Consider the following 26,592-nt stretch of genomic DNA (forward strand, 5'->3'; position numbering starts at 1 on the left):
AACCTTTTGATGACCTACCAAACAGTTTTCTATATTACATTACTGCCAGCTATGTATGAGGGTTCCAATTCTTCCACATGCTCACCAACACTGTTCTGTTATTCATCTTTTTTTTTTTTTTTTTTTTTTGAGACGGAGTCTCGCTCTGTCATCCAGGTTGGAGTGCAGTGGTGCGATCTCGGCTCACTGCAAGCTCCGCCTCCCAGGTTCACGCCATTCTCCTGCCTCAGCCTCTCTGAGTAGCTGGGACTACAGGCGCCCGCCACCACACCCAGCTAATTTTTTGTATTTTTAGTAGAGACAGGGTTTCACCATGGTCTCGATCTCCTGACCTCGTGATCCGCCTGCCTTGGCCTCCCAAAGTGCTGGGATTACAGGTGTGAGCCACCACGCCTGGCCTATTATTCATCTTTTTTATTACAGCCATCCTATTGAGTGTGAAAGGTACTTAATGGCAGTTTTGATTTGTATTTCCCTAATGACTAATCATGTCCTTATTGGCCATTTGTATATCATCTTTGGAGCGATGTCTTTGAATCCTTTGCCCACTTTTAAATTGCATTATTAGTCTTTTATTGTTGAGTTATAACAGTTCTTTATGTATTGTGGATACTAGACACTTAACAGTTTATATGATTTGCAGGTATTTTATCCCATTCTATATATTGTCTTTTCATTTTTTGGATGGCGTTTTTTGAAGCATAAAATTTTTTAATTTTGATGAAACATATTCATCTATTTTGGGGGTCTTGTTTTTGCAGAATATCTGTACTTAACAAGCAAACCAGGTGATATGTGCATTAACTAATGTCTCAGAGCCATGGAGAAGCCAAAGGGAATGAGTTGTCAGTTTTATACCTTAGAAACCATTTAGTGAAATTATATAAGGTTATCTAGTATGATAATGATGTCTGGAAAGGAAAAAGACATGCAAAGTAGTCTCTAACATATATTAAACCCTGAAGAAATATTTTCTGAGTGAACAGAAACAAAGCACAAATTAGTGTTGAGTTCAATTGTTGCAGGACTTTTCCTTAGTTCAGCTAAAGGTGGGGTCCTTGTTACACAGCCATGAAAATTTTGCCTCGCAGACTATTTGAATGGTGAGTAAAACAGGTTTTATTGAGTGAAAATGAAGAAAAGGGGGAAACAGGGACTCTCCACAAGGCCAGCGTCCCTTCTAGAGTGCTTCCCACCCTGCAGATTGAATCCCAGGTTCCATCCAGGAAGAAGAGGGGCCAGGCTCCTCCCCACTGCAAACAGCATGAACTTCTGTGGTTCCACCCCAGTGCACTGGCTGGCTGGAGTTTCTCGGGGGATCTCTTCCCACCTACTGTCTCACAATTACCTCATATTTTTAAAGATGTTGAGAATAATGTACCAAACATCCTTCTTGGCATTGCAGTAAGAAAAAAAAAAGAGAGAGGAAAATCTCTGCTCTCATGGGGCTTGCCTGCTATCTGAGGGAGATGAACAATACATATAACGAATGAATTCTACAACATGTTGGACGTTGGAAAATATTATGAAAAGAAGTAAAATAGGACAGGATAAGAAAGACTGGAACTACTAGGATAGGGGAGGGGAGTCAGGCTGTGGTATTAAAAAGCTTCAACTAGAAAGAAGAATTTGATCAAAGGCAGGGAAGGAGCTATTCCAGAGCATCAATATCTGGGGGAAATATTGCAGGCAGAAGAGAATAGCCAGGAGGCCTGTACTGCTGGTGAAAGGGGGATGAGGATGAGAGCAGGAGGCAGCCTGAGGGGAACAGGCTAAGAGGAACACATCCCAGGTCCCATGGGCCACTGGACTTTCATCCGAAATTCCTCTGAATGAAGTAGGGTGCTAATACAAGGTTTTGAGCTGAGGACTAAATTCATTATGTTTTATATAGGTATGTATAAATATGAAGTAGTAAACCTCACTAAATGCCCAAAGAGCTCAACAACCATTATCAAAACTCAATAATCTGACATCTAAAGCAGCACAGAATCTAAAAAACTCTTAAAAGTAATTATGTCTAACACATATACAATAGCACAAACAACCTATTCCCATGATTGGAAGAAAGCACTGTTATGTATAATCTCAAGTGACAGAACATGTCATGTGTAGCAAGCCTGCCTGCCTTTCTCTCTTTATGCACTCATTCATTCACCAATATTTATTGAGTGTTTTCTGTGTGCCAGGCACTGGGAAAAGCAGCGCATAAATAAAACTGCTATTCTCATAAAGTTTCTATTATTGTAAAGACAATAAGTAAGCCCCAAATTTAGAAGGTGTCAGGTGATGTTCAATGTTATGAAGAACAAAGCAAGGTAAGCAGTAAAAAGTCAAGGGGGGTAGGGATGGCCCAAAGCGAGCTTGCACGAAAAGGGGGTATTTCAGCAAAAATCTGAAGGAAGGAAGTGGGCAAGCCTGCAGATAACAGAGAAAGAGTGTTCTAGGCAGAAGGAATATCAAGGGCAAAGTTACTGAGGTGCAGGATGCCAAATGCTTCCTCGTGAGTTAGATTCACCCATGACAAAATGCTGCCTTCAGCAATGCAATCTGCTATGGTTTCAATGTTTATGTTCCCCCTAAATTTATATGTTGAAATCCTCACCCCCAAGGTGACAGTATTGCAGTGGAGACTCTGGGAGGTAATTAGGTCATGGGAGCAGACCCTCATGAATGGAATTAGTGCCTTTATAAAAGAGGCCAGAGAGCCCGTTGCCCCTTCCACCATTTGAGGACATGGTGAGAAGGCACCACCTATAACTAGAAAACAATCCCTCACCAGACATCAAATCTGCCAGTGCCTTGATCTTGAACTTCCAAGCCTCCAGAACTGTGAGAAATTAATTTCAGTTTGTTGACAAGCCACCCAGTTTAGGTACGTTTTATAACAGCCTGAATGGACAAAGGCATGCTCCTTGAATGAATTCAGCATCATCCTCCCTGTTCACTTCCCCCACACTCTCCAGCTCTCAGTACATTTCTATTACCCATGTGGCCCCCAAACACAAGCCTGCATCCATATCCTGGGAAGTGGGTCCCATTCAGGCAATTAGGTAACCTGCTGTGGAGTGCTATAAGAATCTCTACATCATCCTTTCCAAAGAATCACTTTTGGAGACCTTGTTGTGGCCAAAACATGCAAGTGGAACGGATCTTCACATGGACATATATTTGAATGTGTGATGATTTAGGAATTCAAACTGTATATCTAAAAAGTCCAGAGAAACTGGATTTTTAAAAGACCTTTTGAAATTTATATCTCTGTAGTACATGGTTTTAACACAGTAGCACATTCTCGTGTTCTGTTTCTTAACTGCATATTAAAATTAAAATAAGGGTCTTGCTCTGTCACCCAGGCTGAAGTGCAGTGGTGCCATCATAGCTCACTGCATCCTCAAACTCCTAACTTCAAGCAATTCTCCCGCCTCAGCCTCCGGAAGTGCTGGGATTACAGGCATGAGCCTCCTCTACCACTTTTTACAAGAAAATGCTCATCCACATACCTATTCCCAAGAGAGCTTAAATACATTTTTACATAGTTTCTATGCTCTCAAGAATTTGCTTTGAAATTCTTTTGGCATCTAGTAATACTATACAAATAAGTAATGTAAAAAAAAACCACATTCACTTCTTATAAAAACATCTCCTTAAAAAGTGTTCCATTTCAAATTTATTTGAAGTCAAACTAACAAGGATTAAACTACTTAAGGGAAACTGGCTCAAAGTGACACCTACTTTGAAATATTCCATAAATCAACAGAAATTCCTAAATCTGAATATGGAAGACAAAGCATTTTAAACATCATAAAATATCTCAGTGTTAAATATTTTTAAAATTTTTCTGAACACTGGCCTTCAAAATGCCAAATAACTGAATATATTTCAGCAATATAAATTGAAGAATATTCTTTTTACCCAGTTGTTGGCATGGCAAATCTTTGTTTCTCACATAATCCCATTTCAATAACAGGAAAATTTACCTCATGAACCCAAAGACGTTTAATCACTTCTGTGGTTTCTGTTGTTTCTGGTCTTGACAAACAAACACCTTGAATGACACGGGAGAAATCACGGAGGTTGAACAAGTAGTGAGATTTAGCTGGAGTAGGCAAGAGATTCTTCATTGCTTCTTTATACAGAGTCATTGTGCCATTTACGATTTGTGTGGTCAAATCTAGAAATTCATCTGGAAATTTATAACTTAAAAATTTTTTAAATAAAAAGAAAGGAAAATGTTAGCAATTATAGAATTACGACACAAAAAGGCTATTTAGCAGGACCAACATAAAATTTTAATTTTGATTAAATCAATTTCATTTATAAAATTACCATATCTTGTTATAATAATAATAATAATAGATTTTTACTCCTTTTAAAGCTATTTTCCATGTACTATTTTATGTTATGTCCAAAAGAACCCTGTGAAATGAGCAGGGCCAGTTTAATGGACTTAAAATCACTTAAGTAAGTGAACAGAAGAGACAGCCAAGAAACCCAGATTATGTAATCCCAAATCCACTAGACAAGTATTTCCCGACCTCTTTCATTCCCTGGCATTCTCAACTGCATATAAATATAATCCATAAGGAACACTGGTGAAACAGGTATTTTCAGAGGAAAAAAAGGAAGAAAATTAAAATACGTAAAAAAAAAAATAAGGAAAAGAGAAAAAAAGGAAAGTAAAACAGTGAGCCAAGACAAAGTGCATGATTAGAGTATAAAGAATGTACAGAAATAATTTTCATTTAGAAAGATTGCCTATATTTAACTTCTGGTTTGTCAAGGAGCCAGGTGTTTACTCCATCATCACTGGATAAGGCAAGGAATGACAATTTCTTGAGAATGGGCATGGGCACACAGACAGACTTCCCCTGCCCAGGTCAGCTTGGCTCCCTGATATCTCTGCATCTTGTGGAGTAGCACAATCTCTGCAGCTAGGCAGCTCCAAGGCATTACTTCTCAGACTTGGACACGAATACCCCTGCAGAACTCAAGTTCTACTAGAGGGTATCAAAGTCACAGCATAAATCTGGTACATCTTTCCGGCAGTAATTGAACCCAGTGGTGAAAATTCAAAATAATAACTCAAACGTGAACATATTATATAGCAGAATGGTCAGACCTCTTTGTGTTATGCTCCCACACTGGGAGGTGGCAGGAACAGAGGCAAACGATGTTGTCTGTTACCTTTTCCTTATCTAGGAATGCTTTTGTTCTTTGAAATACGCTACTTAATACTGATATGTTTCTAAAATATTTTATACCTCCTAATTTAAAAAAAAACAAATTTTTGATTACTTACCAGATTTCTAAATGCCAAGTTAAGATTCTAGAGAAGATCGTATACATGGATTTATCACTAAACTCATTGATTGTTATAATATTGAAATGTCGCATGTATCGAGGAGTTACTGGATTTCGACCACCACCTAAATATTAAAAAGTATAACTCTTAATAATGTTACTAGTATATACAAGAGTATTTTCTCAAATATTCTATAGTTTAAAGTAACTTGAAAGATGGACAAATTCACGGCACATGAAGTTAAGAGTAATCAATTGTTTGGATAACCCTGACATCAAAACTATTTTTCCCTGAAATTCAAGACGTTACTTTTCTAGGTGAATTATCTGAATGAGTTAAACTAATTAGACATAATCTTGGGTCAAAACTATATTACTAAGGGAAATCAGACCAGACAGAAAAAGCCACAGGCCATGTTCTCCACAGTTTACAGCTTAAAGCAGTAAATGGTAAACATCCTCAATACAATATTAAAATGTAATATTATACAATATTAACGTAACTCTGGTGAATCTGACTGACCAAAGTTTAGGGTACTTCCCACAAGACTGGAATTCAGCACAACCATGACATATAGCCAAATTCTTCCCCCACATCTTGAAGCGAATTTACCCAAGACGAGTCTATACAGTTCATATAGTGACTTCACTGGCTGCTTGCATCTTTAAAAATTGGGGGATTTTTCCATAAAATAATGAAAGATTCCTTTGAGCTTATACATTTCTTTTGGAAAATATAAAAGAGTTTAAGGAGATGGTGAAAGGGTTGCAGAAGAAAAGATGGTAAGATCATCTACCCCAGCTCTGTCTCCAACCCTTCCAGAGAATGTTCAGAATTGTGATATTTTTAGAAAACAGAAATGGGGTCCAAAAGGAAAAGATACCTCATGGTTTCAGCATACTTTTCTTAACCAATGCCTGAAGAGGCAGGGAAAAGTGGACATGTGAGTATAAATGCCTGGCTTGGGGTGGTGGGGGAGAGACAAAGTGGAACTGAAGTCTGAGACCCAGGAGCAATATGGTCTTTTATTAAAAAAAAAAAAAAACAGCCTGGGCATAATAATAATAGGCCCCCAAGCCCTTGTCTGCACAAAATATGAAACAAAATTAGCCATGCATGGTGATGCATGCCTGTAGTCCTAGCTGCTCAGGAGGCTGAGGTGGGAGGATCACTTGAGCCCAGGAGTTTGAGGCTGCCGTGAGCTATGATCACACCACTGCACCCCACCTAAGCAACAGAGTGAGACCCTGTCTCAAAAACAAACAAACAGAAAGTGTTCAAAATGGCCCAGGAAATGTGCTGAGAGCAATTACTGACTCAGAGCAAACTGCATTACAGGTCAGATAAAGGTCAGGGTTAGGGAGCAAATACCGGAGAGATTCCCTGAAGTGGTATATCAACACAAGCAACATTTTAAAAAATGGAATACTGGCTTGAAGAAAACAGTCAGGAAGAAAACAGTTAAAGATTTCTTGTTAGTAATCAAGCCATTTTAGACACCCCAGCATTAAAAAGCAAATTTCCTCTACATAGAGATTCCTTTGAGTATAAATTTATCTTGGAAAATTTAAAGGATCTTTTGGCCATTTCCTACTTAAATTCTTCTCAGCAGCCTGTTTAAATCCAGAGACTGACTTGAATGGGACTTGATTTGGGGTAGAATAAAGATGATTTCTGAAGCAGGGACCATTCTATACAACTGAAGCATTAAGGAATGACACAGAGGAAGATGAGATGCCCCAGGACGATGTGAGTACTCAGAAGGCAGAAACAGGAAATTGGGAGCAAAAATTCCAGAAGGTGGGAGAAAAAAGGATTTGGAAGACTTCCAGAAGGTGGGAGAAAAAAGTTTCAGAAGGTGGGAGAAAAAAGTTCCAGAAGGTGGGAAAAAAAAAGTTTTGGAAGAGTTGGTGGGTGCATAGCCCATCCAAGGTTACCCACTTTATAGAGTTGGTCATGTGATACACTCTGTTAGGTCACAATAGATACACATAGAAAACATATACACAAAACACTGGAACTCAAAAGAGGTTTTTTTTCCAGTTATTTCTTTAGCTATCGCTAGGGAGATTTTTCCATCTTAGTAATCACAAACTCAAAAAATGTACCTGGAGGTCCCATAGCACACATGATCTGAATGTCCACTAGTTTAATCATGGAACAATCTTTTAGATCATACCAGTTCCAGTGATCTAACCACTGTCTAAGTAACTCAATGGGAGGTTGAGCCCCATATACCTCCCGAGCAGGCATATTGACATCATCTACAAAGACAACCTGAGAATGAGAAGAGAAGAGGTATAGAAAATATTAACATCTCAACATACAGTCCTGTTGTGTAAACAATATTGAGGCAAATACTTAGCTATCTATTTGCAGAGTACATATGAGGAAGTGATGGTTTCTTTTCTAAATAAGGATAATATCCTTAGCTTCCATGCTTTTAGGATTCATATTCCTTAAGAAATAGGGAGACATTCTCATTACTAATCTTTGTAGGTGAATAGCTTAGGACTTATTAATCCTCTCATGCAATTTGTTTCTCAATATACTGCATATTTTTTCCTTGTACTACACTTCAATTCATGAAAATAGATGAGAAAAGTGTGATTAGGGTGAGAAGGGTGTTCTTTGCAGAGGAACACAGGTAAATCTATTGAGAGCTGTGTTGCTGAAGGTCTACAAAAGCAAGCAGCAAAGACTGCTGAATAAAAATGTTAGTGAAAAAATTAGGAAGGTAGATAATTTCTCAGATGAATATTCTACCTTCAACTCAAAGGGCAACTCCTTGTTTTAAACATCAAGCTGTCTAGTGCACATACAAATGTAACTACATTTTTAGGAGAACCTTTTAATCCAAATTTGTGACATTAAAAAACTATACAAAAAGATGTCTATCCCCAGGATATTTGGTTTCCTTGTTCCAACTGCAGCAATGTATATGAATAGGCCCGGGTACTGTACAAAGAGTCATTACCATTCTCTTGCCCAAAGGAGGACCAAAAACTCCCTTTCTTCTCTTGTCCAATTTTGACATGACAATATTCTGAGTTTGAGCTGCTGTAGTTTGTGCTGAGAAGTTAATTAGCAGAGGTTTGTAGATTTCCTTATTTAGTTGATTTAAAAGAAAATTCTATATAACAAAATAATAAAATGAGCCATAGTTGGAATCATGTTTTGACATTTCAGAATAAACACTAAGCATCATTACTGATAGACTCGAATTTAACCTTAAGTGTTATAACATTGTACAAATAGATGGAATCAGTAGGAATAACAGTTACCAGGCCAATGGAGTGTCTCCATCTGTCCACCCTCTTGCATGTGACTTCTCTGGTTTTCACAGCTACCGGGGAGTACACATTCCTCCTTAACATGGAGTCACAGAGACTCAGAGGTTAGGAAACCTGCCTAAGTTCTCCGAGATGGGCAAGAATTCAGACTGCCATTTGTCTCTCTCTAGATGAATGTTCTTTTTCATATATCTTATTATCTTTCCACTTACATACGAAGCTATCTTTCTGTAAGTTAGAAAGCTTAAAAATATAACTGTATTTTCAAAATGGAATTCACTGGAAAGCAGGTGGAATTACAATGGTTCTTAATCAAGATGTATGCCAGGGACAGGACATACCAGAATTCCCTGAGGAGCTCTTCAAAATAAAATTGCCTCTCCTCACTCTTTCTTCCCCTTCTCTCCCTCAAGAGTTCTGTATAGGGCACAATCCCTTGCCACTTAAGGACCAATTTATTAGAAAACATCCTATGTAAATCACATATTTTCTTAATGAACAGTAATATCTATCACATGCACATATGAATAAAGGAAGGGAAACAGTAAAGTTTTTTGGCTGTTCTAAACTTTACTTGCATTAAATGCTTGCAGCATTCAGCTTTATAATTAAGATATTAAATTATTAACCCAAAATATCACATGGTAAAATACCTCAAGCAAGTCCTCTTTTCATGATGTGATTATACACTAAACATTACCATAATTAAGCAAATGGAAATTCTGAAAGCATACTTTGGAATATTAATCTATTCATCAAGGCAATACATATTTTCAAAAGGACTTATGATGTTCTCATTAATGACTACATTTAGCACACATGCCAGGAGTACGAGGAGGCAGAACAAATATAGAAAATAAGGAAGACGTAGGGTAACAAGCTGGTCAGAGACTCTGGAGGAAGGCTTTTACTCCTCCCATCAGCCCAGCAGGAGCTACCTTTTTAAATTTAAAATTATTTTCCTTTCACAGAATGAGCACATTCTAAAATGGAAGTTCTTTAAAATCTTTGAAGACTTTATTGTGTTCGTACCTGTGATTGCCAGTTAGAATAGCAAAAACTGGGAATGGGGAAGTTTAGAATAAAAGCAGGAATATATTTTCGTGACTTTTATGATTAAAATTTCTTTTATGATTGTATAGTTATAATGTAAGTGATAGATTATTTCAAGAGGAATAATAGTTTGAAAACAAGTTATTCTATTTATTTAAAGAAACAACTCCCTATTCTGAGCAACAACTGTAATGAAGGAATGACATGTCTGAGTAAAGCAAATTTATACAAATTTTTAAAAATTATTGCTTAAGACTCTAAAATATTATTTCACTTTGCTTGCCTACATGATGTACAATGTAAATACTGTATTATATTTTTATTAGCTAACAGTGGAAGCCATATGGTAGGTAATCAATAAATTTTTGTTGGATTGATGCATGAACTAAATGAAACAGGAGTGAAATAAAGGGTGGGTGTGGTGGCTCCAGCCTGTAATCCCAGCACTTTGGGAGGCCAAGTCAGGAGGATTGCTTGAGCCCAGGAGTTGGAGATCAGCCTGGGCCACACAGCAAGATCCCACTTCTACATAAAAAATTAGAGGGTGTGGTGGTGCATGCCTGTAGTCCCAGCTACTTGGGAGGCTGAAGTGGGGGGATCACTTGAGCCCAGGAGGTCAAGGCTGCAGTGAGCTGTGATTGTGCCACTGCATTCCAGCCTAGGGGACAGAGCAAGACCCTGTCTCTCAAAAATAATAAAATAATGAAAATAAGAATGCAACACATACATAAGCCATGGTGTGAACAGTTTGGCAGTGAGCATTGAGGCCATACTAAATCTAACCATAATAAACATAAATAGTTCTAAAACCAAAATCCAAATGTAATTAATATAAAAAACTTCCAAAAGAGTTGCTGCATAATGTTAAAAATAATTTGGCAAAAATAAACTGAGGTTTCAAAACATCTCGGTCTTACCAGAAGACGGTGAAAGGTATTGGTGATAAATAGCAGTATTTCACTCTTCCTCATTAACTGGGTAGGGGAAGGAGGTCAATGGATACTGTCATTCATAGTATTGATAATTTAAAAACTGAATTTAGAAAAAAACTGTAGACTTTAGAAAAAACCTTAGTGTTTTAAAATAGATTAACACTAGAAGAATTTTAAATAGTTTACGTACCCTTCCAAATCAATAGGAAGAAGAAAATATTATAAACACACCATCATAACAGTAATTAAAAATGTTTAAAGCATATAAAAAGCTAAACAGAAAATGTGAATACAAAAGTATGACTCATGACAATTTATGTATGAGGTCAATTTCCTTATTAAAAGGAAAAAGGGCTCAGATTAACACAAATAAAAAATGCAGCGACATGCTGAGTCTAAATGATCAGAAATACTTAAAAAGAATAAGCAAAAATAGATCATGTAAATGAAAACAAAAAGAAAGCAAAAGAGAAGTAACTAAAGGGGACAATTAATAGAGTGTGGTTCTGTGTATTGCTTACGTCATATATAGAGATAAAACGTACAAATCAGACCATTATCAGAATGTCGCCCTAATTCCAGGAGTTTATAGGTGATTTAAAAATTCTAAATGGCACATTTTCACTTTTTATCAGGATGCCTTAAAAATTATATAAACAAAATTTATGTCTTCATAAGCTATCGTCAGGTAAGCCTTATTCTTCAGTTTTAATGAATACCTCTTATAATACTACCGCAGATAAAATTTCACTTGGTCTACTGAAAGATGAATATTTTTGATGTTTACATTTAACACTCAAAATTAAGTACATACTTATAAAAACTACTTGTGTTTATTCAATTTAATGATCAAATTATATTTGTTGATTAAAATTATTCTATAAAAGCTGTGTATTTATGTGAAAGGGAAAATACTCATTTGCCAATAGAGCTAATCTTTAAATGAGAAATAACTATAATGAATATTAAATATTGTATTTGTTAACAATTATTTTAATCTAAGTTCTCAACTAAGTAAATTGTATGAAATTATAGACTCCTTCCTACCACTATCAAGATATTAAAACTCCCTCAACAGATTTGCTGTCAGCCAGTGTCTTCAGTTAATTTTTTGTTGTTGTATTGTTTTAACTTACATTTTTAGGTAATCTTTAAATAGAATACTACGTTTTTTCATCATTTATTTAAAATATAAATAGACATGCAATAATTTGAAGAGAAAAATCACTTTAAATTGTAAATTTTATGTTTAATTCTTTCAACCAGATGAAATATATGTACAAAATTTTATTAAGCAGTTTATATAAATTCTTAATGATATTACTTTAGAGAAATTAAAATTATGTAGCATTGTTTTAAAATAATATTTTCTTTCACAGAAGAATAAATTTCAGAGACGTTAGCCCTATATTTGTATTATTTACAATACAACTAAATCTTAATTAATTGGGGCAATGAAATCCCCCTGAAGGGCATGGCAGACAATAACCTCTATGAGGAACAGCTTAATATTCATCAAAAAAATCAACAATTCCATGTCCAGGAATCTTAGGATATTTTCCTAAACAAATAAGCAAAGATAAGAACAAAGACTTAGCTATAAAAACGTTCATTGCAATCTTCTTTCTTTCTATTTTTTTTTTTGAGACGGAGTCTAACTCTGTCGCCCAGGCTGGCGTGCAGTGGCGCAATCTCGGCTCACTGCAAGCTCCACCTCCTGGATTGAAGCGATTCTCCTGCCTCAGCCACCTGAGTAGCTGGGACTACAGGCGCCCACCACCACACCCGGCTACTTTTTTTGTTTGCTTGTTTTTGTATTTTTAGTAGATACAGGGTTTCACCGTGTTAGCCAGGATGGTCTCAATCTCCTAGTGATCCCCCCGCCTCGGCCTCCCAAAGTGCTGGGATTACAGGCGTGAGCCACTGCGCCCGGCCTGCAATCTTATTTCTAAAGCAAAATGTTAGAAAAATTAGGGATTTGAATCAATTATCATAAAATTATAGAATCAAATATTACAATACCCTTAAAATCATCTTGTAGAAGAATAATGAAATTGAAAAATATTCACAATATTAGTTTTAAAAGCAGATTACAGAAGTAAGTTCCGAAGTTTGTGAAAAGTAATGTTTTTATGCCTAGGCACTTCATTGCCTGGGCTGAAATTGATGAAGGTATAAATGACAAAAGGCTTGCATTTTCCTCTAACCACTGCCTTCAATCATGTTATGTCTCCATTCCCTGACCCATGGTGATATCTTAGATAAATCTCTCAGCTTTCTGTACACTTTTAGTTTTTTTTTTTTTTTTTTTAAATCCAGGCCAAAAACACTCCCTGATTTAAATTCTCAGTGAAAATGTATCTCTGCCTCCTCTTGGACACTCCCATACATGCAAGCATTTACTTTATGAGAGATGTCATTCCAATCTTTTATGAAAGAGATTATTCAATAAATACTAGGATGGCTATGTAACTATACTGCCAAATACATTTCAGAAAGACTGTAAGATGTAATGTTAAAGTCAATAAAGAACTAGAAACAGGTACTGTGGGAGAATGTGAATTAACTGGAACCTACAATCAAAGAGGGGCCCTCAAAAGTATCTTCATTCTCCTCCACAGGCTGCATAAAGCTACTGAGACTGCAGCATTTTCTATTACAGCATCTAGCATTATCTTAACTAACAGCCAATTCCAGACATCATTAAGGAAAATCAGTCTTGTTACTACATAATAATCCTTCAGATATAAAATAACTTAGAAAATATCAAGTGTAACTAAAACACACTTTTCAAGAGGTATGAAATTCTCATGTGGAACAAGCAATTCTTATTAAAATATCAAAATAAATGGGACAACAATTTAATGGTATAAAATGGCAACGTATCATTAATCAACTTTTGAAAATAAATAGGCAATTATCACTTCTTGGCCTTTTGGCTAAAACAAAAAACATAAGTAGGCAATTTTTCAAAAATTCTCTGCAGTTCAAACATCAAAGTACTTGAGTATTTTTAAAAAATTATTTGTCTGCTATTTCAAAAACATTCTTAGGAAGATTATGCACAGTTTAATACGCAGATTTCTGCAGTACTTACCGTAATGTAAACACTTTTCCCAGTTCCTGTTGGTCCTACAAATATTGAAGGCTTTTGATGGGTGGTCAGCAATTCCATTAATGCCAAGTATCGAATTGTGTCCAGAGTTGGCACAATGATTTCATTAAACATTACATCTTTAGGAATTGGAGGAGCTTCTTTCAATTTATTTATCCATGGTTCCCATTTTCCTATTCCCTGTTTATAATTAACAACCAAGTAATGAATGTTATAAAATACTTTAAAAAGCTCTATACTCCTGTGCCATTGTAGAAAAGACTAAGACCAACAAACCCTGATATGCGTACATTTGTTTTATCCTTTAAGACACTTTACACTCAGTTTGAAGGTTAAATTGTACGTGTAAATTAAGGAGAAACTAGCTTTTACATGAATACAAATGAAACGGCAATACTGTGGTTTTTTGATGCTCTGAAATCACTGCTTATGCCAACCTAATAATCAATTATTGTGGCCAAATGTTAGATTATTTAATGGCATTGAGAAAATCAAACTAACCAATAGGCTAAAGAGTAAAGAACTTTATTCAATAAATGTTAACCAATATAGAATTTTTTCTCCCTAGAAGATAAGCTGCATATTGCTTGACTTTTATAACAGTATTTATAACATTAGCTTATCATTGCAGGCAAAATTTCTTTTTAAAAAATGTATAGAAAAAATATATAAAATTTACCCTTAACAATTTTTAGGTGTACAGTTCAGTAGTGTTAACTATGTTCACACTGCTGTGTAACAGATCTCTAGAACAGGCAAGATTTCTTAATATGAGATTATTATTATGAGTTAACATTGTGCCATATCTTTGCATCCAATTAGCTTGAGAACTAAAATTTTAATTTGCTATGACAGTGTTTATAACAAAAACATTCAAGAATATCATGATAACTCTGTCTTCTTAGAAAAACACCACCACCCTTCTCGCAGAATAAAATCTAAATTCTTGGTCATTCAAAGTACATCAGAATTCAGACCCATCCTTCCTTCACAACCAGGCCTCACTGATGCACCTGCTGGTCCCCCCACCCCGCTTCCCTGGGCCCGAGCTTTGATGCATGGCACTCCTTGGGCCAGAATGGCACATGACTGTCATCTGAAGAGGTTATGAACTCACTGAGGCTAGCACTGTGCTTTATTCATTCTTGTATCTTCAGGTACAAGGCTGTGTGTACAGCAGAGAATTTTTTTTTCGGGGTGTTAAATTCACATCAGTCTGAAAATTGTATTACAAAGAAATATTTCTAGAACCAATGAAGAAAATAATGCCTTTCCCGAATTCTTGATAATCTTTTCAAACATGTGTCTTTTGATACTGTATAGGAAAGGAACCATTAAGAATCAGAAAACCTGGCCGGGCACGGTGGCTCACGCCTGTAATCCCAGCACTTTGGGAGGCCGAAGTGGGCCGATCACAAGGTCAGGAGATTGAGACCATCCTGGCTAACACGGTGAAACCCCGTCTCCACTAAAAATACAAAAAATTAGCTGGGCGTGGTGGTGAGCGCCTGTAGTCCCAGCTACTCGGAGAGGCTGAGGCAGGAGAATGCCGTGAACCCGGGAGGCGGAGCTTGCAGTGAGCCGAGATCATGCCACCGCACTCCAACCTGGACAACACAGCGAGACTCAGTCCCCACTCCCCCCCTCCAAAAAAAAGAATCAGAAACGCTGAAATGTACTGTTATTTAGAGGTTGTGTGATGCTGGGACAATCACATTAAATCTCTGAGCCCCATTTCCTCAATGGCAAAACTTGCAAAACAATCTTATCCTTCCCACTTCACCAAGGTGTTGAAAAATGAAATGGAAATAATTGCAGAAAGCTTAATAAACTGTAAACTACCCTGAAAATGCAGGGTATTATCAGTAATTTGAAATTAAATAAAGTAAAAATAGCTGTGTTGGGCACAGTCGCGCCTTTTGGGGTGACATAGCAATACATTGCAAGAACCATAAAAATCCAAAAAGCAATACAGTAATGCCTTTTCTAGAAATTTATCTTAAGGATATAATCAGATATGTATCCAATGACTTGTATCTAAGAATATTTACCATAGTAGTACTTATAAAAGTGAGAATGTAAAAACAACAAAAACAGTCCAATGTCCAAGGGTAGGAAATTGACTTTAGAAAGCAAGTTTACTGAAGAAACATTAGTGAAAGGGAAAGCTGTTCTCATTATTAAGAAAACAAGAAGGATATAAAGCTACCCATTGGGAATGTGGTATGATCCCAATTGTACTTAAATCTGTATATATTTAAATAACATATATTCCTAAACTTGGTCCTCAGTACAATACTTGTGGGTGGGAATTGTTATACAAAAGCCACTACCACCCAAGTTTTATTTTCAAATCCGTTTGGGAAGCACTGAATTAAGATTATACCAGCTGGATTCCTACAGGACTTCTTAGTGCCTAGTATACTAACATGCACCATGAACTTCTAACAGCTGTCCTTAAACAGTATGTGCCTCGTGTGATTCTATTTAATGAGTGCAACTGGTCCATTAGATATTATTATCTCATAGTATCATTGGAAAGAACTATGTTCAGAGAAATCAACTAGTCCATGGCTATACAGAAAGAAAGTGACTTTACTAGGACTCAAACCTAGAGGTGTCTGACTTCAAGCCAGTGCATCTTCCTCTATTCTATGCTGTCTCTTAAGGTAAATAGTGATGATGAAGGTGGCCACAGGGCCATTATATGCTATGTGTCAGAGAGGGGACTCTGCCAGGCTGGCAGCTGCAAATCTTGCTTCAGAACTCTTACCTCAGTGACAAACTGATAATCATAAATTGTTCCTTTTTCAGGAAATGGGACAGTTAGTGCCTTTGAGGATGTTTGCTCAGTACCACTCTGTAATTTAAACGTATTTCGAGTTCGATCTGAAATTGGACTTTCCATTAGTTCTCGAAGAATCTTATTAAATTTCAATCGATCATCATCTGTACAAGAAGCACCAATGGACCAGATCAATGAAAACAGAAAAATGCCCTGCATTGGAAAGATGAGAAGATTAAGAACAATTAAAGAATAATTTTAATCTGTCCTTGAAGCTTACATATCAGATCAGCCAGATTAGTATCTCTGAAAGGAAACACGTAAGCTCAAATATATTAGTAGGTCATCTCAGGATTTTGTAATCATAAGGGTTTTTAAAAATCAAATCGCATGTCTTATAAAATCTTAGAGAAGATGATACAAAACAAAGTATACATTCTGGCCATAGTGAAACTTCAGAATGATTAATCTAGTAAATCTCACATTTTCAACACATGACAGCAGCTTGATATTAAAAGGAACATAGAAATAACTTATTATTAAGGTATTAAGGCACACTTTAATAAGGCAAATAACCTACATATCCATTTTCTATTTAAATTTTGATATGGTGGGTTTAAGAAGAACAAATTTAAATTATTTTATTTGTAATATCTGAGCATTAAGTGTGTAAACTAGAATTGCAATTCTGCAAGCAAAAGATACTAGCTTTCTTCTTTCCAGACTCAAAAAGAGGAAACAGAGTAGAAGACAAGACCTACCAATAAGGTAGGAAGCCTGTTTGCTTGTTTAAAACAAGGTCTTTTATTAAGTACAAAGCCAAGAGATTCTGGACTATGCTCATAAAAGTTCTGGACTCTACTTCAACCCTATTCACCTACTCCTAGTTTACTCACAGACTTTCTCTCCAGAAACCATTCAACACTAAATTAAAAATTTATTTCTTTTAAAACATATAAGTTAAGCAAGTACCATATTGACCACAGTAGAAGTGCTACCACGAGTAATGCAGTAATATTTTCATTAAAAAATCCAAAGTCTACTGATATTTTTATTCCCATTTTAAAAATTGGTTTATTGATTACCTACATATTTTCTTGCTTTCCTTAATCCAAATATATATTTATACACACACGCACATACAAATAATTTATATCTCATGAAAAAAGGAAGAAAAATCAAGGGAAAAAAAGCAATAAATTAGTTTGGAAAGGCGGTAAATCTCATTGCCAAAATGGTCACTGACATTTTGGGAATGGATCATTTCTAAGGCTGGTCAAACGACCTGAGATTTCAGTAGCAGATCTGATGTGATCACTGGGCTCTGCCCAAACCTCATGATGCATCATGACTGCCAGACAAGAAGCTTCCCCACCAGCACTCAGAATCTGGGGCCTGGCTCTTTGCTCACTCTTCAGCTACCACCCGTTGACTAGTCTCCAACTTCAGCGGCAAAATGAGTTTCACAAATTAGGAAGCTTTGGGGAAAGCAGTAGATACCTGTCTTTCTGTAGCAGGATACAGAAGGCAACGGACCTTACCTCAAGCAAAGAGTAAGTTTCTCGATCATTTCTCTCCTTTAGTTTGACTTCATCAGCAAAATCATCCATAAAACAGTCTATTAGATTCATTAAGGATCGGACCAAGTTTGTATCGGAAGTAGGAGATAATTCCTGAAAAGTCAGTAAGAAAAATGACTAAACAATTTAAATTAGGTAATAGCTAAAATAGCCCCAGCTAATATTTATTAAGCTCATTTAATTTTAACAGGTAGTAATAATTTTAAATTCATACTATCTATGAGTAGGTACTATTATTACAATTCACTTGGGAGAACTGGATGTTACATTTAGGTGGTGGGTACTCTTTAAACTTTCGTATCAATTCTCAAGTTTTAAAAAATTGCTGTTACATGTGCAGTTAATTTAAGATATGGATTCCATGGTATACTAATTTTATAAATAAAAACACTAAAAAAATTTCAGAGAAGGCAGTTAATTTCTATATCTAATATGCTTAATAAGTAAAATCCATTTTAGAGCATATGTATAAGCCACAGCAATACTCATGGTAAACTCATCACTATGAAATACAATTCCAAGTCTTGGAGACCTCAAAAACCTTGCTGGAGTGCTGAACTTGTCGTGCACTTTACTCTTTTGCTTGTCACCATGATAGTTTATAAAATAAATGAAATAACGTGTAATGCTCCTAGAACCATGTAGCATATAGCAAGTTCTCATAGGCGTTTGTCTTCTCCCCACGCAGCTCTCTTCCAATTGCCAAGTCACATTGTTTGGTGATTAACAAGTAAAAATTAACTCTCTGAGACAGACTCCCTGAAGATTAGAGGCAGGTGACTTCATGTTCAGTTGCCACCCCAGTAGAAACATCAGAAATGACAGCTGAGTTTCTAAGTGTGGGACTAAGTATTACTGATGCAACACTAAAATACAAATAGTTATCATTACAAATAAAACAGATACTTATTACTACATAGTAAATAACAGGCATTCATAATTTCTTCAAGAAATAACAGAAGTGCACAGCACATTTTGAAAAGCTTGCATTATAAGTGTCATGCTTTCCTATAGAAAGGATGTTTCAGTTATATAGAAAATTCGTTTATTATTTGTATTATCTAAATTCTCTGACAATGCTGGAAAAAAACCCCATAAAGGCCCTGAAACTTATTTTATTATGACTTCAGTTCATACATGTTAACTGTTTTTGAAACATGATTACTTCATATCTACAACATATTTCAGTTACAGCCAAACTTCTTGAAAGAGCAGGGCGGAAGACACATCACTTCCTTCAGATGTTCTTCCCTCTTTCCTCTCTCTTGTCTAAGTCACTCATGTACCTGTGATTCTATCTCTTGCTCTCTTCTTTTTTTCTCTGGATTTTTTCTTTAGGTAATCTACATTAACATGGTTTTAAAGTCCATTTTCCAAATCTGTACCTTGAGCTAAACTTCTGCCTCAAGATTTTTTGTTATATCTTCAACATCAAGAGAACTATCAACCCTATTTCCCTACATTTGCTCCAGGGCCAAAGTCATTCTAAAAGACCTTTGGTCAGCATCTCCCAAAGCAGAAATTAAACATTCTTGCTCCATAATTTCCAGCTAGAGAGAGTTTAAGAGCCTCGCTGAAGCTCATCAACTCTCAGAGGCAGGAGATTCCCATTTCCTTGTCATTTTCCTCCCTCCCACCATCCCCCTCCCTCCTCTTCCCCTCCCCAGTGTGTACTGAAAGAAAGAAAAATGAATTTGCCTACTTTGGGACCTCTTTCCAGTCCTTCTACCATGGACTGACTGGCTTATTTTAGGAACTTTGGATAATAAATAATATTGTAATAATGGAAATTATTTAAAATGCAATAGCCCATCAGAAAAAAGAAATAACATTTTGACATGGTTATGCGGGCCTTTGAGTTCTCTTTTTTTTAGAGAGAAAAGAGTAGCACCAATATACCTCATTTGAAATATTTTTAGTGAACTGTATGAATTCTAATTTAAATTTTTAATTTAATCAAAAGGTTTTGATTTAAAATCTCTTAGCTGATAATAAAAACAGACATTAAAACTGATATGTAAGTCTAATTTGAGTTTTCCATTTATTTTTTAATCTTAAAATTCTCATTTCCCTTACCTTTGTATGCTTTCTAATAAATTCAACCGAAACAGGGACCATTCTGTCAAATAAGCCCATTATAAATTCCTTTTGAATAACACTGACTGACGCAGGTAACAGATTCACCCAGGACAACATCAGTGGTCTCCAGCCTAACATGTGAGGCTCCATGTAAATCATGCCACATCTGGAAACCTGGAAAGCCATAATTGGTTACCATCAGGGTAATAATGCTTATAAAATAAATATGATTTGGCACCTCTGATTTTTTATAACCTTCAGCAAAGTCTTGGGCGGGGGGAAGCTTAATATTATATAATTTCATGATGTCGATTTTTGTGTCTGACTTTACCAAATAGTCCTAAACCAAGAGAAAAACATCCTGACCACTAAATTTGTCAAGGTATGTCAACAGATAACGTCTGTACTTTGAGAATCACGGATCGCTCTTAGAAGAAATTCTGCTAATATTTTTTGTTTAAAGTCAAAGGTACTAAGCAAATACATGCATTTATAACATTTTATAATTTATAAAAAGATGTCAAAATGGAGAACTTACAGTGGCAGGGGAAGCAACTTCTAAATCCATTGGCTCAAAAATTAGATTCATTTGTGGTGACATCTGAATTATCTCCCCACTCATCAGACATAGCTTCTTGTTGTCATCCAGCACAGTGTTCATATTCTCAATCCACACTGCATCTACTGGGCCATCAAAAATTAACCATTTCCTATCTGGAGTCTGTTTCATGCATATGTGAACAGAGGGCAAAAACGTAATGATGATAATATAAAGAAACAGTTCAATAATATTATTTCAAAATTTTAAAATATAAGTACTAGGATTAATTTCATCATGAAAACGTAAAAGCACTTTTTGAATAAAGATTACTATGTGTGTGTGTGTGCACAGATGTATATAATATGTATCACTAAAGAAGCCTATACTATACATGCCATGGACAAGACAGACATATGTCATCTTTTCTTAAGATTCTTTCTCCCTTGCTTCCTTCCTTCCTTTCTTTCCTCCCTCCCTCCCTTCCTTCCATCCATCCTTCCTTTCTTTCTTTTCTTTTTTTTTCAGGGTCTCACTCTGTTGTCCAGGCTGGAGGGCAGAGTGGGGTGATCATGGCTCACTGCAGTCTTTGACTCCCAGGTTCAAGCAATCCTCCTGCCTCAGCTCCCAAATAGCTAGGACCACGAGTGCGCACCACCACACCCAGCTAAATTTTTTATTTCTTGTGGTAGAGATGGGGTTTCACTATGTTGCCCAGGCTGGTCTTGAACTCCTGAGCTCAAGATCCACCTGCCTTGCCCCCACAAAATGCTGGGATTATAGGCATGAGCCACTGCACCTGGCCCTTGATCGATGTTTCTGAATTCAAATATATTAACATGTTTTAGAAAGTAATATAAGTAAAAAATACTTTCTAGGAAAAACAAAATTATTCAGATTATCTGACTCTATATAGTACCATGTTTATGCAAATTGATTACCATTGTGTGCTAAACCAAATTTCTTATCCCCTTCACTGAATGAATTCACACACATACATACACGTATACACACCCACTTGGGCTGAACTCTTTCCTGATGGTATAGAAAATTACAACCAGTATAACATTCACAGTCCCACAATGATATAATAAATATGAAAATATTTATACATTGTCCAGAATATAGTAAATGCTCAACAGATATGAAACAGTAGCCAGGTATTAGCCAGAGTGTACAGAGACTGATTCTCCTTTTCAGATCCTTATAATTCAACCTTTTTTGTATACACCAATGATTCCTTGCTTTTCCTTCAGCAAATATGATTTCAAGTTGAAGTGGTGAAGGATTTGAATCCATATTAGCACGTTCTCAGTCCCTGCAGCCAACTGCATTAATCTATAAGAGAATGGGTCTGTCTCAGGCTCAAGCCACCCCACACCCACACTCAGAGGCCACTTCTAGCTGTGTTCAGGAAGCAAGGAAGAGCCACAGCTCGGTGATCATCTTGAGATCAGCTTCCTCTTCTGCTGTGGGCTTCCCATGCCTGTTATGCATCACTTTGGGAAACACTACCGTGCAATGGCGAGACCTTGGGCTTCACAGTCTCAAGGACCTCACTTTTCATTTTACTCTACTACTTATGAGCTGTGGACTTCAGGTGAACTACTTAAACTCCCTGAGACTCAGTATTTGTGGGACATAGCTTCCTGAAAAACGTAATGTAAGTTGTAAGTATAAAATAGAGGTATCTCATGATTATTTCTGTGTAAATAATATAACTGTATATATTATCTAGTGACTTCATCTCTTATTCTGAGCCAGAGTGCCTCCATTGTGGCAAGAGAGGACCTAAGAAGCCACATCAAGGGTTCCAGAGCTCTGTCTGCTTCACCTGTGCCTACAATTTCTTTTATCCTTGAAATTACTAGTAACACTTGACTTTGGAGAAGATCTCTGCCCCATGAGAGTCAGTCCTTATGTCACTCATTGCCTAAGGTCTTTCCAGCAATAAGAGCAGAGCTGAGATTTCACGTTTTATCCATTATTACCTGACTCATGAGTCATGCTCTGCTAGGTCCTTAAGTGGGTAGACAGCATCAAGTTTAGAATGTATGGTAGTCAGAAGAAAGAAAACACTTATAAAAAGAATGATTTGATAAACAACTTAAATGTCCTGAGCCTAGGCCCCTTTTCCTATACTACCAGCTTTAGCAAGCTGTCTCCCGTATAACCACATGCTCTGCAGAACCTGCTAAAATATGGCAACCAAGTTAATATGTATTGGTCTGCGGATTCTTTTTATGAGAGTGGGCAGCAGAATAAGCCAGGAGTGGGTAAGTGCCCACTCTCCATTCACAGCCAGGAGCAGCTGGCAAGCCACTTGTCTCCTCTGCTTTCCACAAGGCAGTCATTCTCTTTCTAATATGCTAAAGGAAAAGTGGGAACTTTAAGACATCATTGTGCAAAGGTGTGCAATTTCTTCTCTAAGCATTGGCGTATATCTAACAATTAGCAGGCATGACAATAGCAGCAGCCCAAAGAGTGGGTGGAGGAAGAACATTACTGAAGAGGCAAAAGGATCATGTCATTCAGATGTTCTCATTTTTAGTTCATCTCACTTCGGAGGAAATAACCAGAAATACTTTGCCCTGTCCTTTTTTTTTTCCTACCCTCTCTTCTGTATTCCTCCAGGGTAAAGGAGCTTGGTCTCTGGCATTTTTGTAGGTGCTGACATTTTTCTTCACAGAAAAACTGCCAGAATATCCAGTACTGTGTTTTAAATAAATATCTTAATCTATAGATACAATTAGTTTGTTTGAAAAAAAAATCAGAAATTGGTCAGAAATAAATATCTTACTTAACCTTTTAAGATATGCATGTGAAAGTGTTAGAACTTACCACTGAAGAGGCAAATGCTCTAAAACTGACAGCAAGGACCCCATCAGACCATTCATGGGACACTGAATCAAACTGTCCGTACAGTTGGCCCATGGTGACAGACTTAGGATTTAAAACAGTTATTTGAACTTTGTTTTCTTCCATTAGCCCCTTCATGAAAAAAAAACATTTATTTATGTAAAGAATACTGTCTTTATTCATAGAAAACATTATTGCACATACAGAAAATCCTAAGGAATCTACAAAGAAAGTATTAGAAGTAGTGAATTTGACAAGGTTCCAGCATACAAGGTCAATATATAAAATCAATTATATTATCTATACACAATGCTAATTAACGATTGAAAAATAAAATTTAAAAAACATTCACAATAGTATTTAAAAGCTCACAAAATACTTAGGAAGAAATTAGCAAATGTTGTGCAAGATCTACATATCTTAAACTACGAAATGGGTTGGCAAATTCTTCTGTAAAGGATAAGATGGTAAATATTATATAGGCTTTGCAAGTTTCATATCGTCTGCCACATATTCTTCTATGTTTTCTTTTTTTAATTAACAAATGTTTAAAATGTTAACACTATTCTAAGTTTATTGGCATTATGAAAAAAGGCTTGGGGCTGAATTTGGCCCATGTACTGTAATTTGCTGACCCCTGCTACAAAACAACCTCTGAGAGAAAATTAAAAGATCTAAATATACAGAAATGTCTATTTCTTGTGGAGTGAAAAAGTTAATGTTGGTAAATTGTCAATTTTACCCAAAACCCTGAAAGCTGGTCTATGGCATTACAAGAGATATTAATGCCCTTTGGACATAATCTTTTTTTTTTTTTTAATTAACTGGCTTTTTAAAAAAAGGTTTACAGAAAAATTGAGCAGAAAGTACAAAGATTCCAGATACTCTCTCCACTACCAAGACACAACAGTTTTCCTTATTATTAACATCTTGAATTGGTGTGGTACATTGTTATGGCTGATGAATTCATATTAATCCATTACTATTAACTAAAGTCTATAGTTTATACTAAGGGTTCACTCTTTGTGTTGCATAATTATATGGGTTTTGCCAAGTGTGTAGTATCATTATCCCCCATTATAGTACCATACAGAACACTTTCACTCCCCTAAAAATCCTGTGCTCCACCTATTGGCAATCATTTATTTTTTATATATAAAAACATAACAAGTTCAACTCTTCCTAATATTGCCTTCTGCCTGGCACTCCCGAGCTTGGGACACAAACTACCAAACTGAAACAAAAAAAAAAGTGAGAATATTAACCTTTTTTTTTTTTTCTTTTTTCTTTTGAGATAGGCTCTCACTCTGTAGCCCAGGCTGGAGTGCAGTGGCACAATCTCGGCTCACTGCAGCCTCCTGGGCTCAAGTGGTCCTCTCACCTCAGCCTCCTGAGTAGCTGGGACTACACATGGCACATGCCACCACGCCCAGCTAATTTTTTGTGTTTTTTTTTAAAGTAGAAACAGGGTTTCTACTTTTATCCAAGCTGGTCTAGGACTCCTGGGCTCAAGTGATCCGCCTGCCTTGGCCTCCCAAAGGGCCAAGATTACAGGAATGAGCCACCACTCCTGGCAGAATAGTAATCTTCTCACTCTGTCGCCCACGCTGGAGTGCAGTGGTGCGATCTCGGCTCACTGCAAGCTCTGCCTCCCGAGTTCACGACATTCTCCTGCCTCAGCCTCCCTAGAAGCTGGGACTACAGGCACCCGACACCACGCCCGGTTAATTTTTGTATTTTTAGTAGAGACAGGGTTTCACCATGTTAGCCAGGTTGGTCTCAGTCTCCTGACCTTGTGATCCGCCCGCCTCAGCCTCCCAAAGTGCTGGGATTACAGGCGTGAGCCACCGTGCCCGGCCCAGAATAGTAATCTTAAACAATAAAACAAGCTCAATATCTTTGCTTTCTTTTGTGTGCCCAGGAAGGCGATAACAATGTATCTTCCTAAATTAAGAAGTATAGGAAATCTCTATTATCTTCTTAATCAGAACAAGGTTGCTGTCACCAAAGAAAAGTTTCTATCCTAAATGCAGCAAGGCTAGTGTGAAGCGATAGCTTGGCTGGCTAAGGAAGACTGCCCTATGACATAATCACAATGTCACCCTTAGAATTCCCTGGTAATGAGCCATTTAGACTTTACAAGTGGACCAGAATACATGCTTATATCTTCATCTCCTTCTACTCTTTGAGCAGTGACCTGTTGGGTTCTTTTCGAGACTTTATTTTATATATGTATATATATATAAAAGATCAGTTCCTATGACAATAAAATAACAAAACAGGAAAAATACAAATGAGCCATAAATAAGATAAAGAATGCAGAAGACAATTAAGAAGTGAAAAAATGGAAGAAAAAAGAGAAGGGAAGTAAAGAAACAAAACAGCATGAAAGTGTAAAAGCAGAAGAAACAGATGGCAGGAATAAGTAGCATATCAGTTTGTGTAATAAATACAAATGATTTTAAACTTATCTTTGAAAAGATAAAGACCACTGACCTGTAGAAAACAAAAGTCAAGCTATTTATTCTCTATAGAAAGTAAATCACAGTGACACCCAAGGATATAATTAATGACATGGGCAAATATACATACAGGGAGAAAGTAGGGGTAGCAATATTGAAATTAGACAAAGTAGATCACAACAAATAACAGAAAAGTAAGTAATTTCATATTGATTGAAGGGGAGACTCTTCAAGTAAAGATATAATCATCACAAACCTCATATAGGATATGAACATTGAAATTTATAAAGTGAAAACTATTTGAAATATCTATAAGGAGAGGTAAATAGAAATGCAATATTAGTTAAAGTATTTAAAACAGCCCCACTCCTTCAGCATTTCAAAGTCAATCAAAATGTGATGTGTATAAGAATTCTGAATGTGTCATTATATATGTGTGCACATATGCACACACACACACTTCAGTTCAATACCACTAGCAGCCAATAACAGAAGCTTGCATTACAAATCTATCTAGAAAATAAAAAAGACTCCTCTGAAAGTATTACAGTAAAACCTTCAGATTTTTCTGTTTTCAGACTTTTTTCTACA

General features: G+C 36.5%; 1 protein-coding gene across 1 annotated transcript in view; it reads right to left on the reverse strand.

Moving 5' to 3' along the window:
• The window catches only part of DNAH7 (dynein axonemal heavy chain 7), a 331,737-nt gene that overhangs the window by 130,860 nt on the left and 174,285 nt on the right, over positions 1-26,592 (reverse strand). The window contains exons 31-40 of the mRNA XM_004032984.5: positions 23,522-23,671; positions 20,681-20,863; positions 20,140-20,316; positions 18,025-18,156; positions 16,472-16,696; positions 13,681-13,878; positions 8,283-8,438; positions 7,414-7,582; positions 5,303-5,429; positions 3,981-4,200 (exon numbers count right to left, since the gene is read on the reverse strand). Coding sequence (XP_004033032.4) covers positions 3,981-4,200; positions 5,303-5,429; positions 7,414-7,582; positions 8,283-8,438; positions 13,681-13,878; positions 16,472-16,696; positions 18,025-18,156; positions 20,140-20,316; positions 20,681-20,863; positions 23,522-23,671 — 1,737 coding nt within the window. The remainder of the gene's footprint in view (positions 1-3,980; positions 4,201-5,302; positions 5,430-7,413; positions 7,583-8,282; positions 8,439-13,680; positions 13,879-16,471; positions 16,697-18,024; positions 18,157-20,139; positions 20,317-20,680; positions 20,864-23,521; positions 23,672-26,592) is intronic.

The sequence above is a fragment of the Gorilla gorilla genome, chromosome 11, assembly GCF_029281585.2.
Source record: "Gorilla gorilla gorilla isolate KB3781 chromosome 11, NHGRI_mGorGor1-v2.1_pri, whole genome shotgun sequence".
Taxonomy (NCBI): Eukaryota; Metazoa; Chordata; class Mammalia; order Primates; family Hominidae; genus Gorilla; species Gorilla gorilla.